Source organism: Neoarius graeffei, chromosome 3 (genome assembly GCF_027579695.1).
Source record: "Neoarius graeffei isolate fNeoGra1 chromosome 3, fNeoGra1.pri, whole genome shotgun sequence".
NCBI classification, from domain to species: domain Eukaryota; kingdom Metazoa; phylum Chordata; class Actinopteri; order Siluriformes; family Ariidae; genus Neoarius; species Neoarius graeffei.
The window spans coordinates 105,088,501-105,112,645 of NC_083571.1; the positions used below are offsets into that span (position 1 = coordinate 105,088,501).

At 38.7% G+C, this 24,145-nt stretch overlaps 1 protein-coding gene across 1 annotated transcript in view; it reads right to left on the reverse strand.

The window, feature by feature from the left end:
- ryr3 (ryanodine receptor 3) overlaps positions 1-24,145 on the reverse strand; it is a 296,068-nt gene that overhangs the window by 248,151 nt on the left and 23,772 nt on the right. Inside the window, exons 2-3 of the mRNA XM_060915728.1 lie at positions 12,440-12,559; positions 11,150-11,254 (exon numbers count right to left, since the gene is read on the reverse strand). Of these exons, the coding sequence (XP_060771711.1) occupies positions 11,150-11,254; positions 12,440-12,559 (225 nt within the window). The remainder of the gene's footprint in view (positions 1-11,149; positions 11,255-12,439; positions 12,560-24,145) is intronic.

A 24,145-nucleotide genomic window follows, 5' to 3' on the forward strand; every position in this document is an offset into this window, starting at 1 on the left:
TTTAATAAAAATGTAAATTTAATAAAAATGTTTTAAAAAAGTATTTCATAAAAATAGATTTTGTGAATTTGCTACAAAAGCACAAAAGTCAGCACAACTACATACCAAGCCATTCTGGTAGTTCATGGGATTTGACTGAGATAAAGAGCTAATGAGTGAAGTACAGTACCATCATAACCGGCAGTGCATTCCTTATAATAGTTATAATAGTAAGTACCTTACTTGCAGTGTTAGTGGGAGGAACTGGTCACAATCAAGTGGGGATGTACTGTATGGCGTATGGAGAACTATACAAAACCTTGTGCAGAACTTGTAATATGGTCATTCCTATAACTTAGTCACTTATACATTCTTCTTGCCTTTCTCAGAATTAAACATCATTCCAAAACGAATCTCCAAAAAAGGATATCAGCATGGGCATTAGTAGTAAGGAAGAGTGTTTGTGAAGACTTATGGGTGGTCAGTGCTAATATATATCATGAAGAATAATTACTTACCATAGCCATAAAAAAAGTGAGTAGCACTACAGCTGAAAGGATATTGGTGTGATCTTTGTAAATGCAACTATAGCATGTAAATCACATGAGCAGGGTGCCGCCAGATGACAACACATAAAGCTGCTTTAATCATTTAAAATTCCTGTATCTACGATGAACCTGTCAGTGAACAGTTAAATGTTTCTAAGAGGGTACAGTGTCCTCCAAAAGTATTGGAATAGCAAGGCCAATTCTTTTGTTTTTGCTGTACATTTGGGTTTGAGATGAAAAGATAAATGAGACAATAGATCAGAATTTCATCTGTTTCAGAATGCAATATGCGGTGGCACGGTGGTGTTTTGGTTAGTGTCACCTCACAGCAAGAAGGTTCTGGGTTCAAGCCCAGCAACCGATGGGGTCCTTTCTGTGTGGAGTTTGCATGTTCTCCCTGTGCCTGTGTGGGTTTCCTCTGAGTGCTCTGGTTTCCCCCACAGTTCAAAGACGTGTTTAGGTTAACATGGGGTGGCCTTAGGCTGAAGTGCCCTTGAGCAAGGCACCTAACCCCCAACTGCTCCCTGGGCACTGTAGTATGGCTACCCACTGCTCTGTGTGTGTGTGTGTGTGTGTGTGTGTGTGTGTGTGTGTGTGTGTGTGTGTGTGTGTGTGTGTGTGTGTGCTCATTGCTCACTTGTGTGTGCATGTGTGTTCACTGCTTCGGATGGGTTAAATGCAGAGGACGAATTTCACTGTGCTTGACTGTGCATGCGACAAATAAAGGATTCTTCTTCTTCTTCTTATATGCAACCAAATATTAAGTGTTATTACCTCGCCTGGGACAGAGTCCAGCAAGGGGGCAAGGTATTGTTTTCGGTGGGGTTTGTTTGTTTGTTTGTTTGTTTGTTTGTTTGTTTGTTTGTTTGTTTGTGATATTACGGGAAAATGGCTGGACCAACCTTCATGAAACTTTCAGGATAGATGGGCACTGGTCTCAAATAGAACCTCCAACATTTTGAGGGTCATCTGGTCAAGGTCAAGGTCACCAAAAAGGTCAAAATCACTTTTTCACGATATCTTCCTTCATATTCATCATAAGTGCATAAGGAACACCAGCGACAAGCAGACCATCATCATGAGGTTTGTCAACAGGAAACATAAGAATGCACTATTAAAGCAAGGGTACAAGCTAAAGGGATCCTACGTCTACATAAACGAGCATCTGACCAAACAAAATGCAAATATAGCTAGGAGTGCACGTGTCTTAAAGAAACAGAGGAAAATTCAGAACACTTGGATGACAAACTGTAAAGTGTTTATTAAGCTAAACGGTACACCTGAGGAGGCCAAAGTATTGGTTGTTAAAAACATCGAGGACCTGGAAAAGTATCAGTGACCATCATGAGTGGGACCATAAGCCACACATCTCAGAGGATTACGGAACAGGATTTACTGGAACTAAAATCATTTGAGTACACTAATTACAAATTACAGGATTTGGAATATGACATAGACCCGAACAATAATTTCTTCTCTGCCATTAACAACTACTATTATTACACTGACGAACAGTTCAATCGGAGCATTAAAGCAAATGGCAAACTCTCAATTATCCACTTCAATAGCAGAAGCATGTATGCAAATTTCAATCTCATCAAGGAATATCTACATCAGTTTTCACATCCGTTCAGCATCATAGCAATATCTGAAACTTGGATACATAACGTCAAAGGCACGAACTTTGAGATGGAGGGCTATGAATTCAACTACATAAATAGACAAAACAAGAGTGGAGGGGGAGTGGCCATATTTGTGGATAGGGCCTTGAAATTCAATGTGATGGAAAGTATATCAACAGTAATTGACAACACACAGGAATGCATAACAGTTGAAATTTGCAGAGAGAAACATAAAAATGCAATTTTTGGTTGTATATATAGAGCTCCAGACTCTAGTATTGAGGTCTTCAATAACTGGATAGAGGAAATGTTTTCAAAAGTGAGTCACAAAACAGTCTTCATATGCGGAGACTTCAATATTGACCTGCTCAATCCAAATAAACAATAAACACAAAATGACAGACAATTTTATCAACACAATGTACAGTATGGCCTTATTCCCGAAAATTACTAGACCCAGCAGAATCACCTCACACGGAGCCATCCTCATCGACAATATATTCACTAACAGTTTTAATGACAATTTAGTAAGTGGAGTATTGATAAATGATATCAGTGATCACTTACCAGTTTTCTCAGTTTATGAAACAAAATTTGGGAATAATAAACCAGAAAACATAAAACTTTTCAGATGACTTAGATCAGAGGAATCAATGAACACTTTTAGAAATGACTTGCTGGCACAAAATTGGGATCAAATATACTGACTAAAAGACATAAATAAAGCATATGAGGAATTCTTGAGGATATTTACATCATTATATAATAAAAATTGCCCAATTGTTCAATACAGTAAAAAAGTCAAACATACGGTATGTCCATGGATTACAAGGGGTTTACAAAATGCCTGTAAAAAGAAAAATACATTGTATAGAGAGTTCATAAAGCAGAAAACTAAAGAGGCAGAGGATAGATATAAAAAATATTAAACTAAATTAACTAATATTATAAGGGCTGCTAAGAAAGAATATTATAAGAAATTATTAAACGAAAACAAATAATATCAAAGTAATTTGTAGCACTTTGAACAGTATTATAAAAAAAATGGGTCAAGATATATAAATTATCCACAGTACTTTCTTAATAATCACTGTAAAACCCGATAAGGTCACTGAGCTCAAAAATTTTATTGAAACCGATTACGTAAAAATGTTTGAGGTAAGTAACTTAAATTTTTTAAGGTAAGATTTCTTAAAAATTACAATTAAGTGTAACTATAGTGTAATTTTTAAGAAATCTTACCTTAAAAAATTTAAGTTACTTACCTCAAAAATTTTTACGTAATCAGTTTCAATAAAATTTTTGAGCTCAGTGACCTTATCGGGTTTTACAGTGATGGCAAAGATGAATATAATATGGATGTGGTAGTTAATAGCTTCAACCATTACTTTGTAAACGTAGGACCAGTCTTAGCAGAACAAATCCCGGATCCAGGAACATCTGTTGAAAATCTGGGCCATTTGATAGATAATAATCCTTTTTCAATGTTCCTCACAGCAGTGGAAGAAAAATAAATTGTTGATATTGTTGGGAAATGTATGAACAAAAAATCTACCAAGTGTGATGACATTGACATGATGATATTGAAAAATGTTATTGATGGAATATCCAAACCATTCACATGTATATGTAATTTGTCATTTCTAACCGGTATATTTCCAAACAGAATGAAAACAGCAAAAGTCATTCCTCTGGACAAATCTGGGAGCAAACACCACTTTGCAAACTACAGAACATAAAACACCACTTCGCAAACTCACTACTTCCGCAATTCTCCAAAATTCTCGAAAAACTTTTCAATCACCAATTGGATAAATTCATTGACAAACATAAACTACTTAGTGACAGTCAATATGGATTTAGAGCATATAGATCAACATCACTGGCTTTAATAGAATTTGTTGAAGAAATCACCAATTCCATAGAGCAGAAAAAATATGCAGTTGGAATATTCATTGATTTAAAGAAAGCATTTGATACAATAAATCATGACATATTAATAAAAAAACTGGAACGATATGGCATCAGGGGTATAGTTTTAAACTGGGTTAAAAGCTTCTTAAGTAACAGGAGACAGTTTATGAAGCTGGGAGGTTGTTCTTCCTCATGTTTGGACATAACTTGTGGTGTTCCCCAGGGGTCAGTGTTAGGACCAAAGTTACTATATATCAATGATATATGTAGTGTATCTAAAGTAATGAAGCTTGTCTTGTTTGCTGACGATACAAATATCCTCTTTTCTGGTGATAATTTAATGGAACTATTGCAGGAGATCACAACAGAAATAAGTAAATTAATAATATGGTTCAACAGTAACAAATTATCATTAAACTTGAACAAATCCAAAGTAATATTATTTGGTAACAACAAAACAAACACACAAATAAATATTCAAATAGATGGGGTTATTACAGAAAGAGTTAAGGAAATCAAATTTCTTGGAACAACTACTGATGAGGGTGGCACGGTGGTGTAGTGGTTAGCGCTGTCGCCTCACAGCAAGAAGGTCCGGGTTCGAGCCCCGTGGCCGGCGAGGGCCTTTCTGTGCGGAGTTTGCATGTTCTCCCCGTGTCCGCGTGGGTTTCCTCCGGGTGCTCCGGTTTCCCCCACAGTCCAAAGACATGCAGGTTAGGTTAACTGGTGACTCTAAATTGACCGTAGGTGTGAGTGTGAATGGTTGTCTGTGTCTATGTGTCAGCCCTGTGATGACCTGGCGACTTGTCCAGGGTGTACCCCGCCTTTTGCCCATAGTCAGCTGGGATAGGCTCCAGCTTGCCTGCGACCCTGTAGAACAGGATAAAGAGGCTAGAGATAATGAGATGAACTACTGATGAAAAACTCAGCTGGAAACCACATATAGAAAACATACAATCCAAAGTATCAAGAAGTATTGCAATATTAAACAAAGTCAAACAGTTTCTAGATCACAATTTACTCCGGATTCTTTACTGTTCCCTGGTTTCACCTTATTTAAGTTACTGTGCAGAGGTATGGGGCAATAATTACAAAAATACAATACATTCATTACATTGGGGAACACAATTTTTGTTGAGTTAGGTCTGACAGCTGTTTTTAACTAATTTTTGGGTGCGGAATCCAAAACTGATCTCAGTTTTTCTCTATCACGTCGAGTTTTTGAACTATAGGATCCCTGTTTTCTTAAAAAACATGAAAAATACTGTACTTAACAGATATGTGCTTGTTTTATAAAAATGTACAAATATTGACATACAATGAAATATGAAAGAAACAGGCATGACTGCAATGTTTATTTAACACTATGTTTTTACAAAGGATATGGCTACTGTAATTATAATTGTGTGGAAGAAGAAGAAACCTTTATTTGTCACATGCACACTTCAAGCACAGTGAAATTCATCCTCTGCATTTAACCCATCTGAAGCAGTGAACACACGCGCGCACACACACCCAGAGCAGTGGGCAGCCACACACAGTGCCTGGGGAGCAGTCAGGGGTCAGGAACCTTGCTCAAGGGCACCTCAGCTCCCCCATGTTAACCTAACTGCATGTTAGGATTTGTGCATTTGTATAACTGCATCTTTGGATTGTGGGGGAAACCGGAGCACCTGGAGGAAACCCACGCAGACATGGGGAGAACATGCAAACTCCACACAGAAAGGCCCTCGCCAGCCGCTGGGTTCGAACCCGGAACCTTCTTGCTGTGAGGCGACCGTGTTAACGGCTACACCACCATGCCGCCTGTGCAAGTAGTTAAGGTAAAAATTTACGTTTATACCGTAGCTCTTTCTGGAGTGTTCAACTTGAGGACTATCGTGTTTGATGCTCCAACAATAGTCAGCCATCATATGTACATCCCATCTACCCTGATAACGTTCTCCCATAACCTTCAAATAGTCTTACTACAGCTAATCAGTGGAATTTTGCTTATCTGGAGGGTAAGCTGTGGAGAAAAAACTTGACATGCTAGAAAAAAAACTGACTGCAATTTTGGAATCAGCATGCCAATTTTAGTTTTAATCAGCATAAAAATCTAACCCAACAGAATTTTTTTTAAAATTGTTCCCCAGTGTAATTCATTCTCCAAAAAAGAGCAATAAGGATTATACACAAGGCTGGTTATCGGGATCATACAAATATATTATTCTTACAGTCAGAAATACTGAAATTTGCAGATCTGGTGGACTATCAAACGGCACAAATATTATTCAAAGCAAACAATAATCAACTAGCACATAATATTCAAAAACTGTTCACTGAAAGAGAAGGGAGTTATAATTTAAGGGGTTTATTTAAATTTAAAAATTATAGGGTGCGCACAACCTAGAAAAGTTTTTGTATTTCTGTTTGTGGGGTGAAGTGGTGGAACAGTTTAAATGAGGAGCTCAAGGGATGTCCAGACATGAAGCGGTTTAAAAAGATGTACAAAAATTTGATTTTCACAAGGTATAAGGATGAAGGGGATTAATCATAACTGGCTGTTTACTGTGTTTTTTTTTTATTTTGTTCTTTTTTGAGTTATCGTCTCTTTGTTTTGTTTTTATCTTGTTCTTCTCCATTGTGAGCATGGTATTAGTAGTAAACTTGTGTAGACATATGGATATACATATATAATTAATTATATGATATAGTGGAGTTTGCATGTTCTCCCCGTGTCCGCGTGGGTTTCCTCCAGGTGCTCCGGTTTCCCCCACAGTCCAAAGACATGCAGGTTAGGTTAACTGGTGACTCTAAATTGAGCGTAGGTGTGAATGTGAGTGTGAATGGTTGTCTGTGTCTATGTGTCAGCCCTGTGATGACCTGGCGACTTGTCCAGGGTGTACCCCGCCTTTCGCCCGTAGTCAGCTGGGATAGGCTCCAGCTTGCCTGCGACCCTGTAGAAGGATAAAGCGGCTAGAGATAATGAGATGAGATGAGATGAGATATGATATAGTCATAGAGAATTGATTGATATCTGAATAGTTGAAGTAACAAGTAATATACAGTGTATGTATGTATATGTATGTATATATATATATATATATATATATATAGATATATATATATATATATATATATATATATATATATATATATATATATATATATATATATATATATATATATATATATGTGTGTGTGTGTGTGTGTGTGTGTATATATATATATATATATATATATATAAGGAAGCTAGATAATCAATTTATATTGACTAAAGAAGAAGGGTGGGATTAAATAAGTTTTTACTTCAGCCCACTTCTTTTCGGACATGTAAACTCAAAACTGCTTAGTGCGTCCTTTTTTGTATTTTTGTTTTGATTTTGATATTATATTACTATTACCTATATTATTTATGGTTAATTTTCTAATTTAGCAGCTTTTTATTTATTCTTGTGCAAATGCTGTTTTGCTTTTCTTGTTTTCTGCTTATTTATTCATTGTTTGTTTACATGTTCGAAATAAACTATCATCATCATCATCATCATCATCATCATCAAGTGCTACCGGGCAAGGTTTGTTTTGCCTGCCAACACTTGTTTACTTTAAGTTACTTTATGTCTATCTGCTCCTGTACTTTTGCTTACCTAAAAACAACCTTTGGTGGTCGTTTGCCACCAAAGGTGCCATGTTCTCAATTGCTTAACACATCGAGATACAAATATCAGGAAATGAATGCTGAAATTCTGATCTATCATCTCATACTCATCTTTTGGTCTCAAACCCAAATGTCTTTAGTGTACAGCAAAAACAAAAGAACTGACATTGCCATTCCACTACTTTCAGAGAGGACTTAATATACAATACTCATGCTGTAGTACATGAGATCGGTCTTGGTCTCAAGACTAGTCTCATGACCACTTTTTGAAGGTCTCGTCTCATCTCAGAATTGATCACATTTTTACTCAGTCTTTTCTTGGTCTCAGACACAGAGACTCAGGATAATTATCTCAAGACTGGTCAAGACCACAACTGTGGGGATTTCACTAAATTGCCTGTGCTTTGTCTGATTTATTTATTAACATCATTACTGTGATTGGATGTAAAACGTCCTGCTTGAAATGCAACCAATAATGTGACTCATTGTGAATTTGAAATTTTCATTACTGTTAATGACTGTCTCACCTCTCCCGCCCCCCTTCACACCCACTGGTCTGGTCCTGGTCTTAACTCGGTCTCGCCCTGCCTTGATCTTGGTCTTGACTTGGTCTCAACCCTTCAAAGTCTTGGTCTTGTCTCAGTCTCAATACACTCTGGTCTTGGTCATGACTAGGTCTCGGTTTACACTACTGTTCAAAAGTTTGGGGTCACCCAGACAATTTTGTGTTTTCCATGAAAAGTCACACTTTTATTTCCCACCATAAGTTGTAAAATGAATAGAAAATATAGTCAAGACATTTTTCTGGCCATTTTGAACATTTAATCGACCCCACAAATGTGATGCTCCAGAAACTCAATCTGCTCAAAGGAAGGTCAGTTTTATAGCTTCTCTAAAGAGCTCAACTGTTTTCAGCTGTGCTAACATGATTGTACAAGGGTTTTCTAATCATCCATTAGCCTTCTGAGGCAATGAGCAAACACATTGTACCATTAGAACACTGGAGTGAGAGTTGCTGGAAATGGGCCTCTATACACCTATGGAGATATTGCACCAAAAACCAGACATTTGCAGCTAGAATAGTCATTTACCACATTAGCAATGTATAGAGTGTATTTCTGATTAGTTTAAAGTGATCTTCATTGAAAAGAACAGTGCTTTTCTTTCAAAAATAAGGACATTTCAAAGTGACCCCAAACGTTTGAACGGTAGTGTACGTGGTCTTGATTACAACACTAGTATGAACTATATAACAATAATAGATACTGTTTGAATGAACTGGGATCAATGGTATTATAACAGATATGAAATACTCTGATTTTACTACACAGTCAAGCACCATATTAGGAACACTTCTGCAGAAATATTTTCTAAAAGGTACAGCCAGAGGCATAGCTAAGGAGACAGATTAAAGGTTTGAATATAGTAAGAAACAGTATTAACCAACTGGCATCATGCATTTTCCCATTTCTCTGTGAAAGCTACTAGTCAACTAGTAACACTCTAAGTATAGGGATACTGGCGTAACAGCTGATGATGTTTACAACAGCTGGAGCCTTACTACAGGAGGAGAAAAGGGGTATACTGTATCTGGTTTTATAGATGCCATTTTGCCCATTTATTAACATTATTTTAATATTTTTCAGTGGAACTGGCATAAAGCTATTTTATATCAGTGTTATTAATATGGAAAGTCTGTCTGACAGTAAAGTGGGCTTTAAATGATTAAATAACAAATTTGTGCCATCACAGCTTCTACTGACCTTCACCCAAAATGCATGAACAAGGAGCATTTCTCATTTTAATTGTACAGATTGTCTCATAGATTTTATTTAACATAATTCTTCATCCCTGTCTAAAATTAATTCCTGGCTATGCCACTGGTTATAGCTAGTGTTTTAGTCGAGTCACTAAACCTTGAGTCCGAGTCCCCAGTGTTCAAGTCCGAGTCAAGTCCAAGTCATGAAAAAAATTTCAAGTGGAGTCCGAGTCGAGTCCACTATTGATCTGAGTCAAGTCCAAGAATAAGACTCCAACTGCACCATGTGATGGTGGCAGTTTTAGCGCCATTAACATTAGTTTGCTCCTGAACATGATGCATGAACAGGTGTTCTCTTTGTCAGGGAGTGCAAAGTATTCTGTCAGAGATGGTTGGGAGATGGATGGAAGTGCAGAAGGTGTGTTTATTAATACAAGTGAAGACAGGTGAACAATCCAGAATGGCAGGCAAAATCGTCAAACAGTGAAACCGGCAATAGGTCAAGCGAGGCACAAACAGGCTATCATAGACTCAGCAGAATCAAAGACGAGAAACAGGAAATCAGGAATCAGGAAACCAAACAAGAAAATAAGGCTCGGTAATGTGTCAGCAACGCAACTCAATACTTCGCAAAGTAAGTGTGTTTTCACAGTTTTTATATAGGTGTGCTGATTGCGCCTTAATCCTGTGCAGGTGCGAGTCGTTTACAGTGCGCACACAAGAGTCCACTTGGCACGCGCGCTGTCCAGAGCGCACCCGAGAGTCTATCTGATGCACATGCCAAGGTGCACAGGTGTGACACTCTTGCACGAAATTAGTACAAAAATTAATGTATACACTACCGTTCAAAAGTTTGGGGTCACCCAGACAATTTTGTGTTTTCCATGAAAAGTCACACTTTTATTTCCCACCATAAGTTGTAAAATGAATAGAAAATATAGTCAAGACATTTTTCTGGCCATTTTGAGCATTTAATCGACCCCACAAATGCGATGCTCCGGAAACTCAATCTGCTCAAAGGAAGGTCAGTTTTATAGCTTCTCTAAAGAGCTCAACTGTTTTCAGCTGTGCTAACATGATTGTACAAGGGTTTTCTAATCATCCGTTAGCCTTCTGAGGCAATGAGCAAACACATTGTACCATTAGAACACTGGAGTGAGAGTTGCTGGAAATGGGCCTCTATACACCTATGGAGATATTGCACCAAAAAACAGACATTTGCAGCTAGAATAGTCATTTACCACATTAGCAATGTATAGAGTGTATTTCTGATTAGTTTAAAGTGATCTTCATTGAAAAGAACAGTGCTTTTCTTTCAAAAATAAGGACATTTCAAAGTGACCCCAAACTTTTGAACGGTAGTGTATAAAAATATCTTATGCCAAATTATTAATGGCATATTACAAAAAAATCCAAGTTCTTGTCTCCAATTTACAAGTCCGAATGCAATTAATGCACGAGTCCGAGTCCAAGTCCGAGTCATCAGTGCTCAAGTCCAAGTTGAGTCAAGAGTCCTTAAAATTAGGGCATGGCTCAGACTCGAGTCCAAGTCCTGGACTCGAGTACTACAAGCCTGGTTATAGCACTCTGGCAGTAGGCGTATTTTATTAACTATGTTACATAATAAAGTCGTCTGCATTTCTACACGTGTCTATAACAGTGACTGAGGTGACATATGGCTACTTACACCTTCCCCATTTTGGCCTGTGTTAGCCAGCATCTCCTGCAGGGCTCGCACAGAGAGAGACTGCTCCAGCACAAAGTTACAGATGCACAGGTCAGGAGGAACATACTGCAGAGAGAGCAAGAAGCAGACACTGAGAGCTACAAGGTCATAGTATTTAACTTTTATATTATAGATAGCTGAATATGAAATTCAAATTAGATCCGACAGCACAAAAGACGCAATTAGACATTTCTATTTTAGAATAATACCCGAGATGATTATAATGTACTCGAGAAATTATTTAACAATTGCTTTCCACAATTTTTAATTTTCAGTTTTGCTAGTACAGTACTGGTGTACAACCATATTCTCTTTTATTCCCAGACTCATTATACTTATTAATCTCAGCAGTGTCCAGAAATACACATCTGACTCTTCTAACTACACACATTTCCTATTAGTTTCACTGTATGGACTGAATAATCTCTCGTAGCTACTGAATAAAATTTTTAAAAATTAATAACTGAATAATAAATTAAAGGACATATTTACTAAGAGAAGCACTAATTCCAGCTAATTTGACCAATCATTTGCATGGCATGAGGCCACTTTAACAGATCATCTAGTAAGTACATGAATACAGGCGTACCTTACCGAATTAATATGGGCCATGCAGTATAAAGAATTACTATATGCTTTTTGTACTCATTGGCTTAGGCATTAAAATAATCTAGGCCTGTGGGCCATAGAGCATGTACACATGTAGGCCAGTGTTATAAATACGATTATATAACTATATATTTTTTGAAAGCCAAGTACAGTAAAATGACTTCTTTTTATAAAATGCTAAACATAGTGTATTTATATATAGCTATGCAAATGAACTTTTATCTTCTGTTCTTGCATTTCTACATGCAGAAAAAGTGGAGGGGGTTCGAATGTGCTGGTGTTGCCATGGTTCTCCACCACACACATTTCTTCCCATTACCCTGATATATTCCTGGAAGGAACATTTGTATTTTCGAACATGTTAACAAAACCCTATTACCCTTAACCCAATCAGAGTACAAGAAAAATGGCACTGTTCCATAACAACACACACACACACACACACACACGTATATATTTGTATTAATTTTAATTTAAATATAACAGTCATTGTGGACTCTGTATTCTGAAGATTTATTAGTTTAATTATTCACTACAGTATCATTCTCCAAATAATGAAAAGTCTTCCATCTGGTGATATTTTGCTTTGTTTATCGTTATTCGGATTATTTTAATAAACCATCTGAATTTTGCCAATCATACCTTAGCTTCTGAGGTTGGCTCGAGGTAACACAATCGATTTCCAAGTCCCTCTGCAGACAGGCAGAATTTACGATTCTCCTTCTGAATAGTAGCAACGCACTGGAGCACCACTTCATCATCCTGCCAAGGAGGAACACAGGTGGATGAACTGGTTAGTTTAAGCAATCTGAAAAGCAAAACTTTGAAAACGTAATTAATTAGACATGTCAGGCTCTAGTACCAGAGGGTCACAGACTGCATAGTGTAGCATTCTTCCTCATTTAAAAAGAAAGAAATAAAAAAAGAAAGAAAGGTCAGGGCATGTTGACCAAGTTTTTAAAACACCAGTGAAACCATAATGTCCCGTACTACAGCAGCTGATATCCAGATAGAACATAACAAAGCACACATTATTTGACAAACCTGGTATTTACCAAATGATATAGTGCATAATTAATATCATTACACTGTAAAATATAATAAGTTGACTTTACTTTAAAAAAATATGCAAAGTCATTGCCTCAAAAAAAGTCATTTATGTTGATTTAGATAAATTAGATTGGGTTAACTTATTTTTTGTGAGTTTGCAGTACTCAAATTAACTTAGATTAGTTTGATTACATTAACTTATTTATTTTGAGTTTGCAGTACTCACATAAACTTATATTAATTTGATTACATTAACTTATTTATTGTGAGTTTGCAGTACTCATCTTATATAATTTTGATTACATTAACTTGTACTGTAAACTTAAAATAAATAAGTTAATGTAATCAAAATTATATAAGATGAGTACTGCAAACTCACAATAAATAAGTTAATGTAATCAAATTAATATAAGTTTATGTGAGTACTGCAAACTCAAAATAAATAAGTTAATGTAATCAAACTAATCTAAGTTAATTTGAGTACTGCAAACTCACAAAAAATAAGTTAACCCAATCTAATTTATCTAAATCAACATAAATGACTTTTTTTGAGGCAACGACTTTGCATATTTTTTTAAAGTAAAGTCAACTTATTATATTTTACACTGTAGTAACACTGGTCAACAATTTTTCAGAAGTTGTCTGCTTCAGAGATGAAATTGGCTGTTTGTTATGAAATCTGGTGTGTTGAATTCAAATATGACAATTAAAACAGCTGATTGGCTATGGCTTCCGAGAGATTTAAGATTTTACATTCTATACTTATGTACATTGTGTAGATATTAATGTTTTAAGTATAAATTATAAACCTAGGTCTCTTCATGTGTTTATGGTTGGTTTACATGATATTTCACCTGTTCTCTTTATGTAACGCTAGAAAATCAGCAAAAAGTTTATATAAATAAAATGTATTATCAACCAAGTGGAAAAAAAAAACAATTATGTATAAGTACTGAATAGGTTTAGTCCTTATTCAGTGTGTACTCAGTGCTTTTTGGCAGCTTGTCTCTTGTATTCATGAAACGGAGTATCTCTTGTCAAGCTTCCATGGATCACCTTCCATGAGAAGAATGGGATAAGATCCTTTTGACAGTCACAGAACATGAAAACACTAACATTGCCTACAGGAGATTCCATTGTTGTAATCTGAAGCCCAGAAGCTCTGCCTTACTCTTGGGTAGTTCCAAATCCCCAACAAGGTCATTCCGTTTACTCAGGGGCAGCACAGTAGTGGTTAGCACTGTTGCCTCACAGCAAGAAGGTTCTGGGTTCGAGCCCAGTGGCTGACAGGGGTCCTTTCTGTGTGGAGTTTGCATGTTCTCTCTGTATCTGCGTGAGTTTCCTCCGGGTGCTCCGGTTTCCCCAACAGTTCAAAGACATACAGTTAGGTTAACATGGGGCAGCCTTGGGCTGAAGTGCCCTTGAGCAAGGTACCTAACCCCTAACTGCTCCCCGGGCGCTGTAGTATGGCTGCCCACTGCTCTGGGTGTGTGTGCGTGTGTTCACTGCTTCAGATGGGTTAAATGCAGAGGATGAATTTCACTGTGCTTGAGTGTGCATGTGACAAATAAAGGCTTCTTCTTCTTGTCAGGTGTGGTTCAGAGGAGGAGCATGGGAGAAAATCTGGATCATGTGACATTGATGGTTCAGGACCAGAAGTTTCACACTCTTCTTCTTCATCTGACTCAAGTGAGAATGATTATGGTGCATTAAGAACAGGCATGCTTTTCTGGGGTACTGGGCATATAGCTGATGGAATGTTTGGATCCTCTAGAGTCCACTTTTTCTTCTTTGACAAACCTTTCCCAACTGGAGCAAATTGTTGATATGATCAGTTGGTTCTCTCCAAGTCAATGGCCCTGTAGAAGGCATGGATTTCCTTTTCCTGTTCAACCACTGGCAAATAATTTTCGCACAGGTGTTACAGCATGTGTGTGGGGCCCAACTCTTGTCCTGATCTCCAATTTTGTAATCAGAATATAAAGGTGGTAGGCTTTCTTGATTACAGCAGTTATACTGTACTTTTGTGATGCAAAAGTCACTTCACCACAAACATAGCAGAAGTTATATGCATTGTTCATATAATTATAAGGCATCCCTGCTCACTTTGTCTAAAGAGATAAATCAAAGACCTAATCTCGAGTGCATAGCACTATATATATATATATTTTTTTTTTGAGCTGATATAGGGCAATTTGTTCAGCAGAGTGATGCAAGTTGGCTTATGATCTGTACTCGAGTTGAGGGGGGATGCCCCCTGGAATAAAAAATGGTCAAAATCATCCCCCCTCTAAAACAGGTATCCCCCCTCCCTTTCCTTGAGCAATTTTATCAATAAATTTGGACATTACTTCTATTTAACATTGGAATTAGAAATGCCATTCCACGTAGCTTTGCTGAAACTGAGCATACAATAAGCTACCGCGAGAGAGGGCACGCGCAAACGAAGCATTTGAGGAGGTGACATTCAGTTGGGGTTCCGTTATTTTTTATTTCATTCGGCATCAGTGACAGCAGCGGATTGCAGCATCATGGCCAAGCGGAGTGGACAGCAAGACCTAAGCAAGTTCGGATTTAAGATCGCAAGAAAAAACATTTCAGGAGGTAAGTCAAGAGTTACGAATATCAGTCACACTTTCTGTGAGCCCACTATCATGCTGTAAAGTTACCGATATGTAGCCTAATTTGTGGGCGGCGGATAACAACACAGCTATCATAATGAATGTTAGTTTGGAGTCTATCCAGCTATCGATAGCTTACTCAGGTTCATGTTAGCTTTGATTTCTTGTATAAGGCCATTAATTTAATCAGCCTGGACGTTCGTTTGTTATTCTTCAGGCAACAAAAAGTGTTATTCAAGACAGGAAGGCTAAAATAAACGACACTAGCAGTTTTGAAGGCTTCATTGCCTCATTAGAGAGCCGGTCACAACATGTAAGGCAGAGCAGGATTGGTGTAGGACTCGACAAAGTGTCTGCTAAAATGCAGCTTTCTTTTTCTTCATCATAGGCCCTTCTTCTGTCTCCTCAATGGGCCTTTTCCCCTTTCCAAAGAAACTTTCCAAAGATGCCTGCTTTTAACTCATTTTGCTAGCTTGTATCCAGTATGTATCAAAGTGCTGCTATGTATCGAAGCAAAGTATCAAAGTATCCAAGGCAGCTCCTTGGTAACCGTCAACGTTAAGGTGTCACGTGACCTAGATAACAGTGGGAATCAACGTTACAGAAAGAATCCGGTCATTTTTCAAAGCTCAAAATCCTTGTTCAGATAATAAATAAATCAGAAATAACATAAGTACTTTTCTTTCCATTAAAATAATAACCGGTATGGACATGTATAATTTGCATTACTCATAAGAATAAACACAATAATAACAAAAAGGAAAAAACAAAAAAATGCATAATGCCTCAAACATCTTTTAGGAAGTTTAGTCTGATTTACAATTTACTGTTGCTTGTTTTAGCTTACTGGTTACCTACCGTACCTACCTCTGTATTTAACTCAATGTTCCCAATGTTCAGCTTTGAATTCTATTGACTTGATATGAAAAGATTCAGTTGTTCATTTACATTGCCTGCTGAGGTTTTAATAAATTATTTGCCAAACGATTTAAAAGGAGCCTGCCATGACTATGAAGTTACACTTCAAATTTGTCATCTGCATTTCACCCTAATATGGAGAATGTGGTAGGTATTGTATGTCAGCCAGGAGACTGACTAAATATGACACATGACATCCACACTGTGCATGTTTTACAGTAAAATACCAGTGTATTATGTTTTTTACAACAATAAAAAGGGTACACAGTGTACTACACACTTTATCAGCACAAAATACTGTATGTCTGGTAAATGAACAAGGTCCACAGACCTACATTGTGTGCAAACCCTCCTAAAAGCAAACCAGTTTCTCACCGACGGACCGACCGATGGGTCGACCCGCGACTAAAAATTTCACCATCCCCCCTGGTTTGATTTTACAACTCGACCACTGCTTATGATTGCATCATCAGTGACTTCTAGGAATAACATGATATCACGTATGATGCAATACTGGCTTCAGATTGCATCATTCATTGTTTTGCCAAAAAAAAGTATCCAAACCCAATCACAGATTTATTTATAGAGCCAATCTTGAAAACTAGAGGCAATGAATAATTTTAAGTTTCATTTTCATTCTCAGCAACCCAGATTTATTAAAGTTTGACTATATTTATTTCGGAAGCATTTTGGCTGTAGACCAGTATAATAAAAGGCTGTAAGATACACATAATCAAATATATGTCCAATTTAAACTTTAAGCAGTCAATGACCTAAACTAAATCTAGATTTGAGTCAAAATTCTACATGATATGGAATGCATTTTATTGCTAATGATATACCAAAAAGGCATACAAACTCACAAACTATCAAAGAAAGATCTATTTAGCTAACACTGATACTGGCTGTATAGCTTACTGCACAATTTCCCAACACTGTGCAACACAACACAACATGCATACAATCAAGAGTCTGCAAATCTCCACCATATAATCTCCATATTACAGCAAAAGACCAAAGCCCATCCATTATCTGTAGCCACTTATCCTGTTCTACAGGGTCACAGGCAAGCTGGAGCCTATCCCAGCTGACTATGGGCGAGAGGCGGGGTACACCCTGGACAAGTCACCAGGTTATCGCAGGGCTGACACGGAGACAAACAACCATTCACACTCACACGGTCAATTTAGAGTCACCAGTTAACCTAACCTGCATGTCTTTGGACTGTGGGGGAAATTCGGAGCACCCGGAGGAAACCCACGCAGACACGGGGAGAACATGCAAACTCCACACAGAAAGGCCCTCGCCGGCCACGGGGCTCGAACCCGGACCTTCTTGCTGTGAGGCGACAGCGCTAACCACTACACCACCGTGCCGCCCCTTCGTCAGTTATTATTATTAATTAAATCATCTATTAATAAAGGCACTGCAGACATCAGGGGCAAAAGGAACAGGTGTCTACTGATATGCAACCACACAGTTTTGAATAGTTGACTGTAGGTTTTCTAGATTTAATCAACAGGTCAAAGCTCTGGGTTACTGAATGGAGGCTCAGGGGTTCAAGCCCCAGCACTGCAAAGCAGCCACTGTTTGGCCCTTGGGTAAGGCCCTTAACCCTGTCAGCTCAACTTAACCACAACAAACAAAAGAAGTGGAAAAGATGCAAAAAGAAGATGATATTAACTAAATGGCACCTACATCCTGGCTTTAGCCATATATCTTCTTGTTGCTGAAACAAATAAGAGCTATGCAATAAGAAATAAATATCTCAGCTACAATGATGTTCAACTTGCAGTGTCTAGTGAAGATTCCCTCGAGTGTTTCACTGAGGAAAAGGAATCATCTGTGGGATCTTAGCAGACAGTGTCTTCATCACTCCAGCCTATGATGCCATTTCACTCAAGAGAGGGTTATTGATTTGGGTCTCAGTGGCTTCTCCCTGCTTGGCTGTGCTCTTTAATCCCAGCACATTGAGCACATTAATTCAAGCTGATGGTTGCAATGGCTCTGTGCTCTCAGAGTAATAACCATACATTAAATACAGCCTTGCCTTAGAAAGGTTATTATTCAAAATTCAACCCCCAAAATACAGTAAGGTACACCTTGGCCATCAACATGATATAAGGAGAAGCAGTCAAGTCCAAGAAGTGACATGAATATTTAAAGCCACAAAACTCTTGTCTGACTTTTTGCAATGATGAAACATTTTCAGTTAATAATCATTCATGCTGCACTGGCTACTTTAATAGGAACACATGTACGTTTGCTCATTCATGCAATTATCCAGTCAGCCAATTGAGTAGCATTAGTTCAATGCAACAGCTGAATTCTCTCAAGAGCTTCAGTTAACAATCACATCAAACATCAGCCTGTGTTTGCCTATGACGTTGCCTATGACATTGCAGTTTGTGCCATTTATCAAGCTGCTTTGCTCCTCAAACTAGCGTATTGCTAGCGCAAAATGGACAGGTTTTTGAAGAAGAGACCGAAGGAACAAACCAACAGCCCTGCTGTGGAGGACACTGCTGCGAAAAAAACTAAGAAGTCCTGGCCAACTAAAATCCAAAAATATGAGGCAGCATACATTAAGTATGGCTTTACAGCCATACAGAAAAATGGCCATGATTGCCCGAAATGCATCCTCTGTCTGGAGACCCTGTCAAACGAGTGCTTAAAACCTTCGAAACTTCAGCGTCACTTGGTACAAAAACATCCGACAGATGCCGAAAAAACAGTAGATTTCTTCAGACGCAAAGAAGAGCATTTGGTCAGGCAATCTGCTGCATTCACCCAGCAAGCTACTGTCCCCGAGCAGGCCCTGAAGGCATCATTTTTAGCCTCGTACCACGTTGCTCATGCTAAAAAACCTCACTCAATTGGAGAAGATTTGATTTTATCAGCCACCAAAGACATTGTCCGAGAATTGCTTGGTGAGGATGCTGCCAAAAAAATCGATGCTGTCCCACTCTCTGAGAACACCGTGAGCCGACGGATTGGTGACATGGCTCAAGACGTATCTGCTCAGCTGTTGGAGCAGGTGAGAGCCAGCGAATACTTCGCACTTCAGCTGGATGAGAGCACAGATTTATCCAATGAGGCCCAACTGCTTGTGTACATCAGATTTATTTCACAGGAAAGATTTGTGGAGGAAATACTATTTTGTAAAGCACTTGAAAGAAGAACTACTGGGAAAGACATTTTTCAAGTTTTGGACGATTACATCGAGTCTAACGGATTGGACTGGACCCGTTGTGTGGGGGTGTGTTCGGACGGAGCCGCGGCATTGACCGGGAAGATCAGTGGAGTGACCGCTCTCATTAAGCAGAAGGCCCCGCATGCAGTGGCCACACACTGCGTGCTCCATCGCGAGGCACTGGTCGCAAAAAGGATGGATAACGAGTTGAATCAGGTACTACAGGAGGTTATACAGTTTATTGTTCAGTGCGAAAATATTTGTGTTGAAAACATGTTAGTTAATGATATTCTTATGCTAAACAAATGTAACAATTATTGACTACTGAATAAAAGTAAGAGAAAACATTCTAAAAGTTGATGTTTCTTTACATATTTTGTAGCATATTCTGTGGGTTTGCAAAGGGGGTCCCTGGCCAGAAGCTAATGCTGTTTGGGGGGCCTTGGCATGGAAAAGTTTGGGAACCCCTGCTCTAGAGTTTACACAGAATTGTGTGAAAAACAAAAATTATCCAGTGAATGGAGGTTCTACAGGCAGAAATGCCTTGCTGATGACTTACTTACTTACTTATCCTCTTCGTTCCCATTGGAGCATAAGGTCCCCACAAGATCCCTCCATCTGGCATGGTCTTTTGCCTTGGTCTCAGCCTCACTCCAGGTGATCCCAATTTGCTTAAGTTCTGCTTCAACTGTCCTTCGTCAGGTGTTCCTTGGCCTGCCCCTTGGTCTCTTGCCTTGTGGGGCCCATCGCAGTGCAACCCTTGCAATACTTGTCTGTGGCATCCTCAGCACAAGTCCTAGCCATTGAAGTCATCTGTGCTGTATGCTGTGTACCTTGTCTTACTCCAGACTCCACTGCAAACCAGTCTGTCAGGTTGTTATTGAGGATGACAGCGCATTCAAAGTCCTTGTAGAAGCTACTGAGAAGAGTCATGATCTTCGGTGGTATTCCATAGGACTTGAGGATCTTCCACAAGGTGTCTCTATGTACACTGTTGAAAGCCTTTTTGAAGTCAATAAAGTTGATGTATAATGATGACTTCCATTCAAAGCTTTCCTCGATGATGTTTCTCAGTGTGAAAATATGATCAATGCATCCTCTTCCTTTCCTGAATTCTGACTGTTCAGGTCTGAATATGGGGTCCAGAGCACTGTCAATCCTATTTAGAAGGATCTTGCAAAAAACCTTGCTTGGTAATGGTAGTAAGGTAATGCCTCTCCAGTTGTCACAATCCCCAAGGTCTCCTGTCTTTGGGATTTTGATAATAAGACCTTTGCACCAGTCTTTAGGGATTCTTTCTTCTTTCCAGATATTGCCTTGATGATGAGAGAGATTAGAAAAGACAGGAACAGGACAGGAAGGAAGGAAGGAAGGCTGCAGTTACTCGAATAACCACTCTTTATGACCATGATGAGCAGAAAGGCAATCCAGAATGCACAACACCCCAAACCTTGAGGCAAATGGGCTACAACAGCAGAAGTCTCCTATCAGCCAAGAACAGGAATATAAGGCTTCAGTGGGCACAGGCTCACCAAAAAGAGGCAATTAAAGATTGGAAAAGAACAGGCAATGTTTTTTATGATGCTCTTAACCTGTATCTGTAGGATTTTATGTGTTGTGCTACTGCCACTTTATTTACTGGTTGAATACTTCCATAAACAGCATGAACAGCTGTACAAGTGTTCATATACCAGGAAATGCATGAATAAAGTTTTTTTTCCATAAATAGTATTTATTCAAGGGGCGGCACGGTGGTGTAGTGGTTAGCGCTGTCGCCTCACAGCAAGAAGGTCCGGGTTCGAGCCCCGTGGCCGGCGAGGGCCTTTCTGTGCGGAGTTTGCATGTTCTCCCCATGTCCGTGTGGGTTTCCTCCGGGTGCTCCGATTTCCCCCACAGTCCAAAGACATGCAGGTTAGGTTAACTGGTGACTCTAAATTGACCGTAGGTGTGAATGTGAGTGTGAATGGTTGTCTGTGTCTATGTGTCAGCCCTGTGATGACCTGGCGACTTGTCCAGAGTGTACCCTGCCTTTTGCCCGTAGTCAGCTGGGATAGGTTCCAGCTTGCTTGCGACCCTGTAGAAGGATAAAGCGGCTAGAGATAATGTGATGTGTGTGATGTGATTGATTGATGTGAGGGGCAAAGATTAGTATTTATTCATTTAAATATAACTCTGCATTTAGTAGTGTAATCGTCTCAGTTAGAGAATATGAATGCACCGTAATCATGGTTTTGAGCCCAGATACTAAAATGCCTCACCCTGCTGATGTACAAGTTGTTCTCTCTAACATAATTTTATTTTTTGTCATGCCTTTTATACACAAAAACATATTCATGCTCTCCAAAACACACAAAGACTACTGTGTGAACTGTTTCCCACACTAAACAAATTTTTGCCTTTGACTACAGCCATTCTCTGGCTAATTTTATGCCTGGTTAATACAATAATTATTGCTACAGCATAGCATTCCATAGTTGAAAAGCTCTAATAAATAACATTTCTGATCTTTGGATGGTTGATCAAAAACCTCTGAGCTCAAGAGACACATGCCATGAGTAATGTGTAATCAACGATCCTGAAAACCTCAATTAGCTTATTCCTTCTGTAGAGCACAGAGAATTAATTAGGTTTACAAAGCTTTTTCGGATCCCTTCTGGGAATGCATATCAAAACCATTATTTATGCATGTATAATTTTACATAGTCAGCAGAATATGAAATAAATCCAATAGAATAAATGGATATTGAAACAAATGGTTCGCAGGCTTTAAATAAAAGTAATATTTAAGTGTGTGAAAGATTATACACTTATAAAGCACTTCTTTGTTGTCTTTCATATTGTTATCTCCGCATTACTTTTAGCTTTTTGGGAATCCCACTGCCAAATCACTCACTGTCTCCAGTTCAATCACTTCAAAGTCTTGGGATTTGACCAAGCGTACACTCTTAGAAAAGACATTCCATCTTGTACAAAAAAGTGTTTTTCAGTTTGTCCGTCAATAAGTGGCGAAAGGTTCTGTGTAGATCCCGATATCAGTTGGTTTTCATTTTAGGAAAGAAATTTATAAATCTAGAACCATTAACCATCCAAAAAACCCTGAATAACTTTTTTTTAAGTTACACTTGTTCATGACGAAAGCTTGTGAGCTCTTTAAAAGGCAAGACTTGCAGTGATTAAAAAAAGATTAGAACACTAGCATAGTGGAATTGCCATACCTCAAGACTCTCAGCTTATTTATATACAGTATACAATATGTCTATGTTTCCACAATACAATGTAATGTTGTAATTTAATATTTATGTAATAAAAATAGAACATTGCATATCCTTGTAAAAACAAAACTATAATTATAAAATCATTGCTCCAGTGGTCTACATCTAGAAGGGACCTCCAGCCCCCTATCTTCTTGCTTAAATGGATCTTATGCCAAGGAATCTGGTGAATCTGCGGCAAAGTGATCCAGGGGACAGCAGCAGAGCCATCTGTTAGAGAGCTGAGAGTCAGCATCACAGTCTATGTATAGGGCCATGGGGAGGGGTGGATGTGTAAGGTGCCAGGGGCGGGTGGAAGGTACATCCTAGTGGTGACCCCAGCTTGTCAAGTCAAGTCAAGTCAAGTTCATTTGTATAGCGCTTTTTACAATAAACATTGTCGCAAAGCAGCTTTACAGAATTTGAACGACTTAAAACATGAGCTAATTTTATCCCTAATCTATCCCCAATGAGCAAGCCTGTGGCGACGGTGGCAAGGAAAAACTCCCTCAGACGACATGAGGAAGAAACCTCGAGAGGAACCAGACTCAAAAGGGAACCCATCCTCATTTGGGCAACAACAGACAGCCTGACTATAATATTAACAGTTTTAACATGAGGACAGTTTCGTTGATGTTATAACTCTTCATTGATGGAAACTTGAGTGCAAAACTGTTCATGATAACTGCAGTCCTAAAGTTAGCAAGACAGATGCTGTTAAAGATGCTGTCTTTAATTCGCTTAGATCCATAGCTAGTGAGAGTGAGACTCTATGCCACTCCAAGCTATCAACCCTAGCTCTTTGACACATTTCCAGCATCATGTCTATGGATTTTAAAAGCAGGCGTGACTGAGAGACCGTGGTCTCCTAACCCCCCCCCCCCCCCCCCCCCCATCCCCTTCCTCCCATCTCAGAGTATGTCTTTAAGGACATGAGCAGGTGCCCGCATGCCTCGAGAGCCCGTAACCTGAGAGCTCCTGATGTGTTGCTGTACCAAGCAAGCTCACAAGACACCACCCCCAGCCCCTGTCACCAAGATGAACTTCAGAAAAGGTGAATATACTAAATCTGCCTCAAGCCTGCTATTTTCATATACATGGTATGCACATGCTCAGAAGCTTAAACAGAAAAAAAAAACCTGAATTGGACGAATGGCAGTGTATATTTGTTCTGGGCATAACTTACAAGATCCCCCTGTAAAATTTAAATGCTACATCTCAGAATGACCACGCTCGTAAATGTCAGGCAAGGTGATAAGAGGTGGTATCACATTAGAGGTTTTTAACTTGCTCCGCCACATTACAGTATGACAAA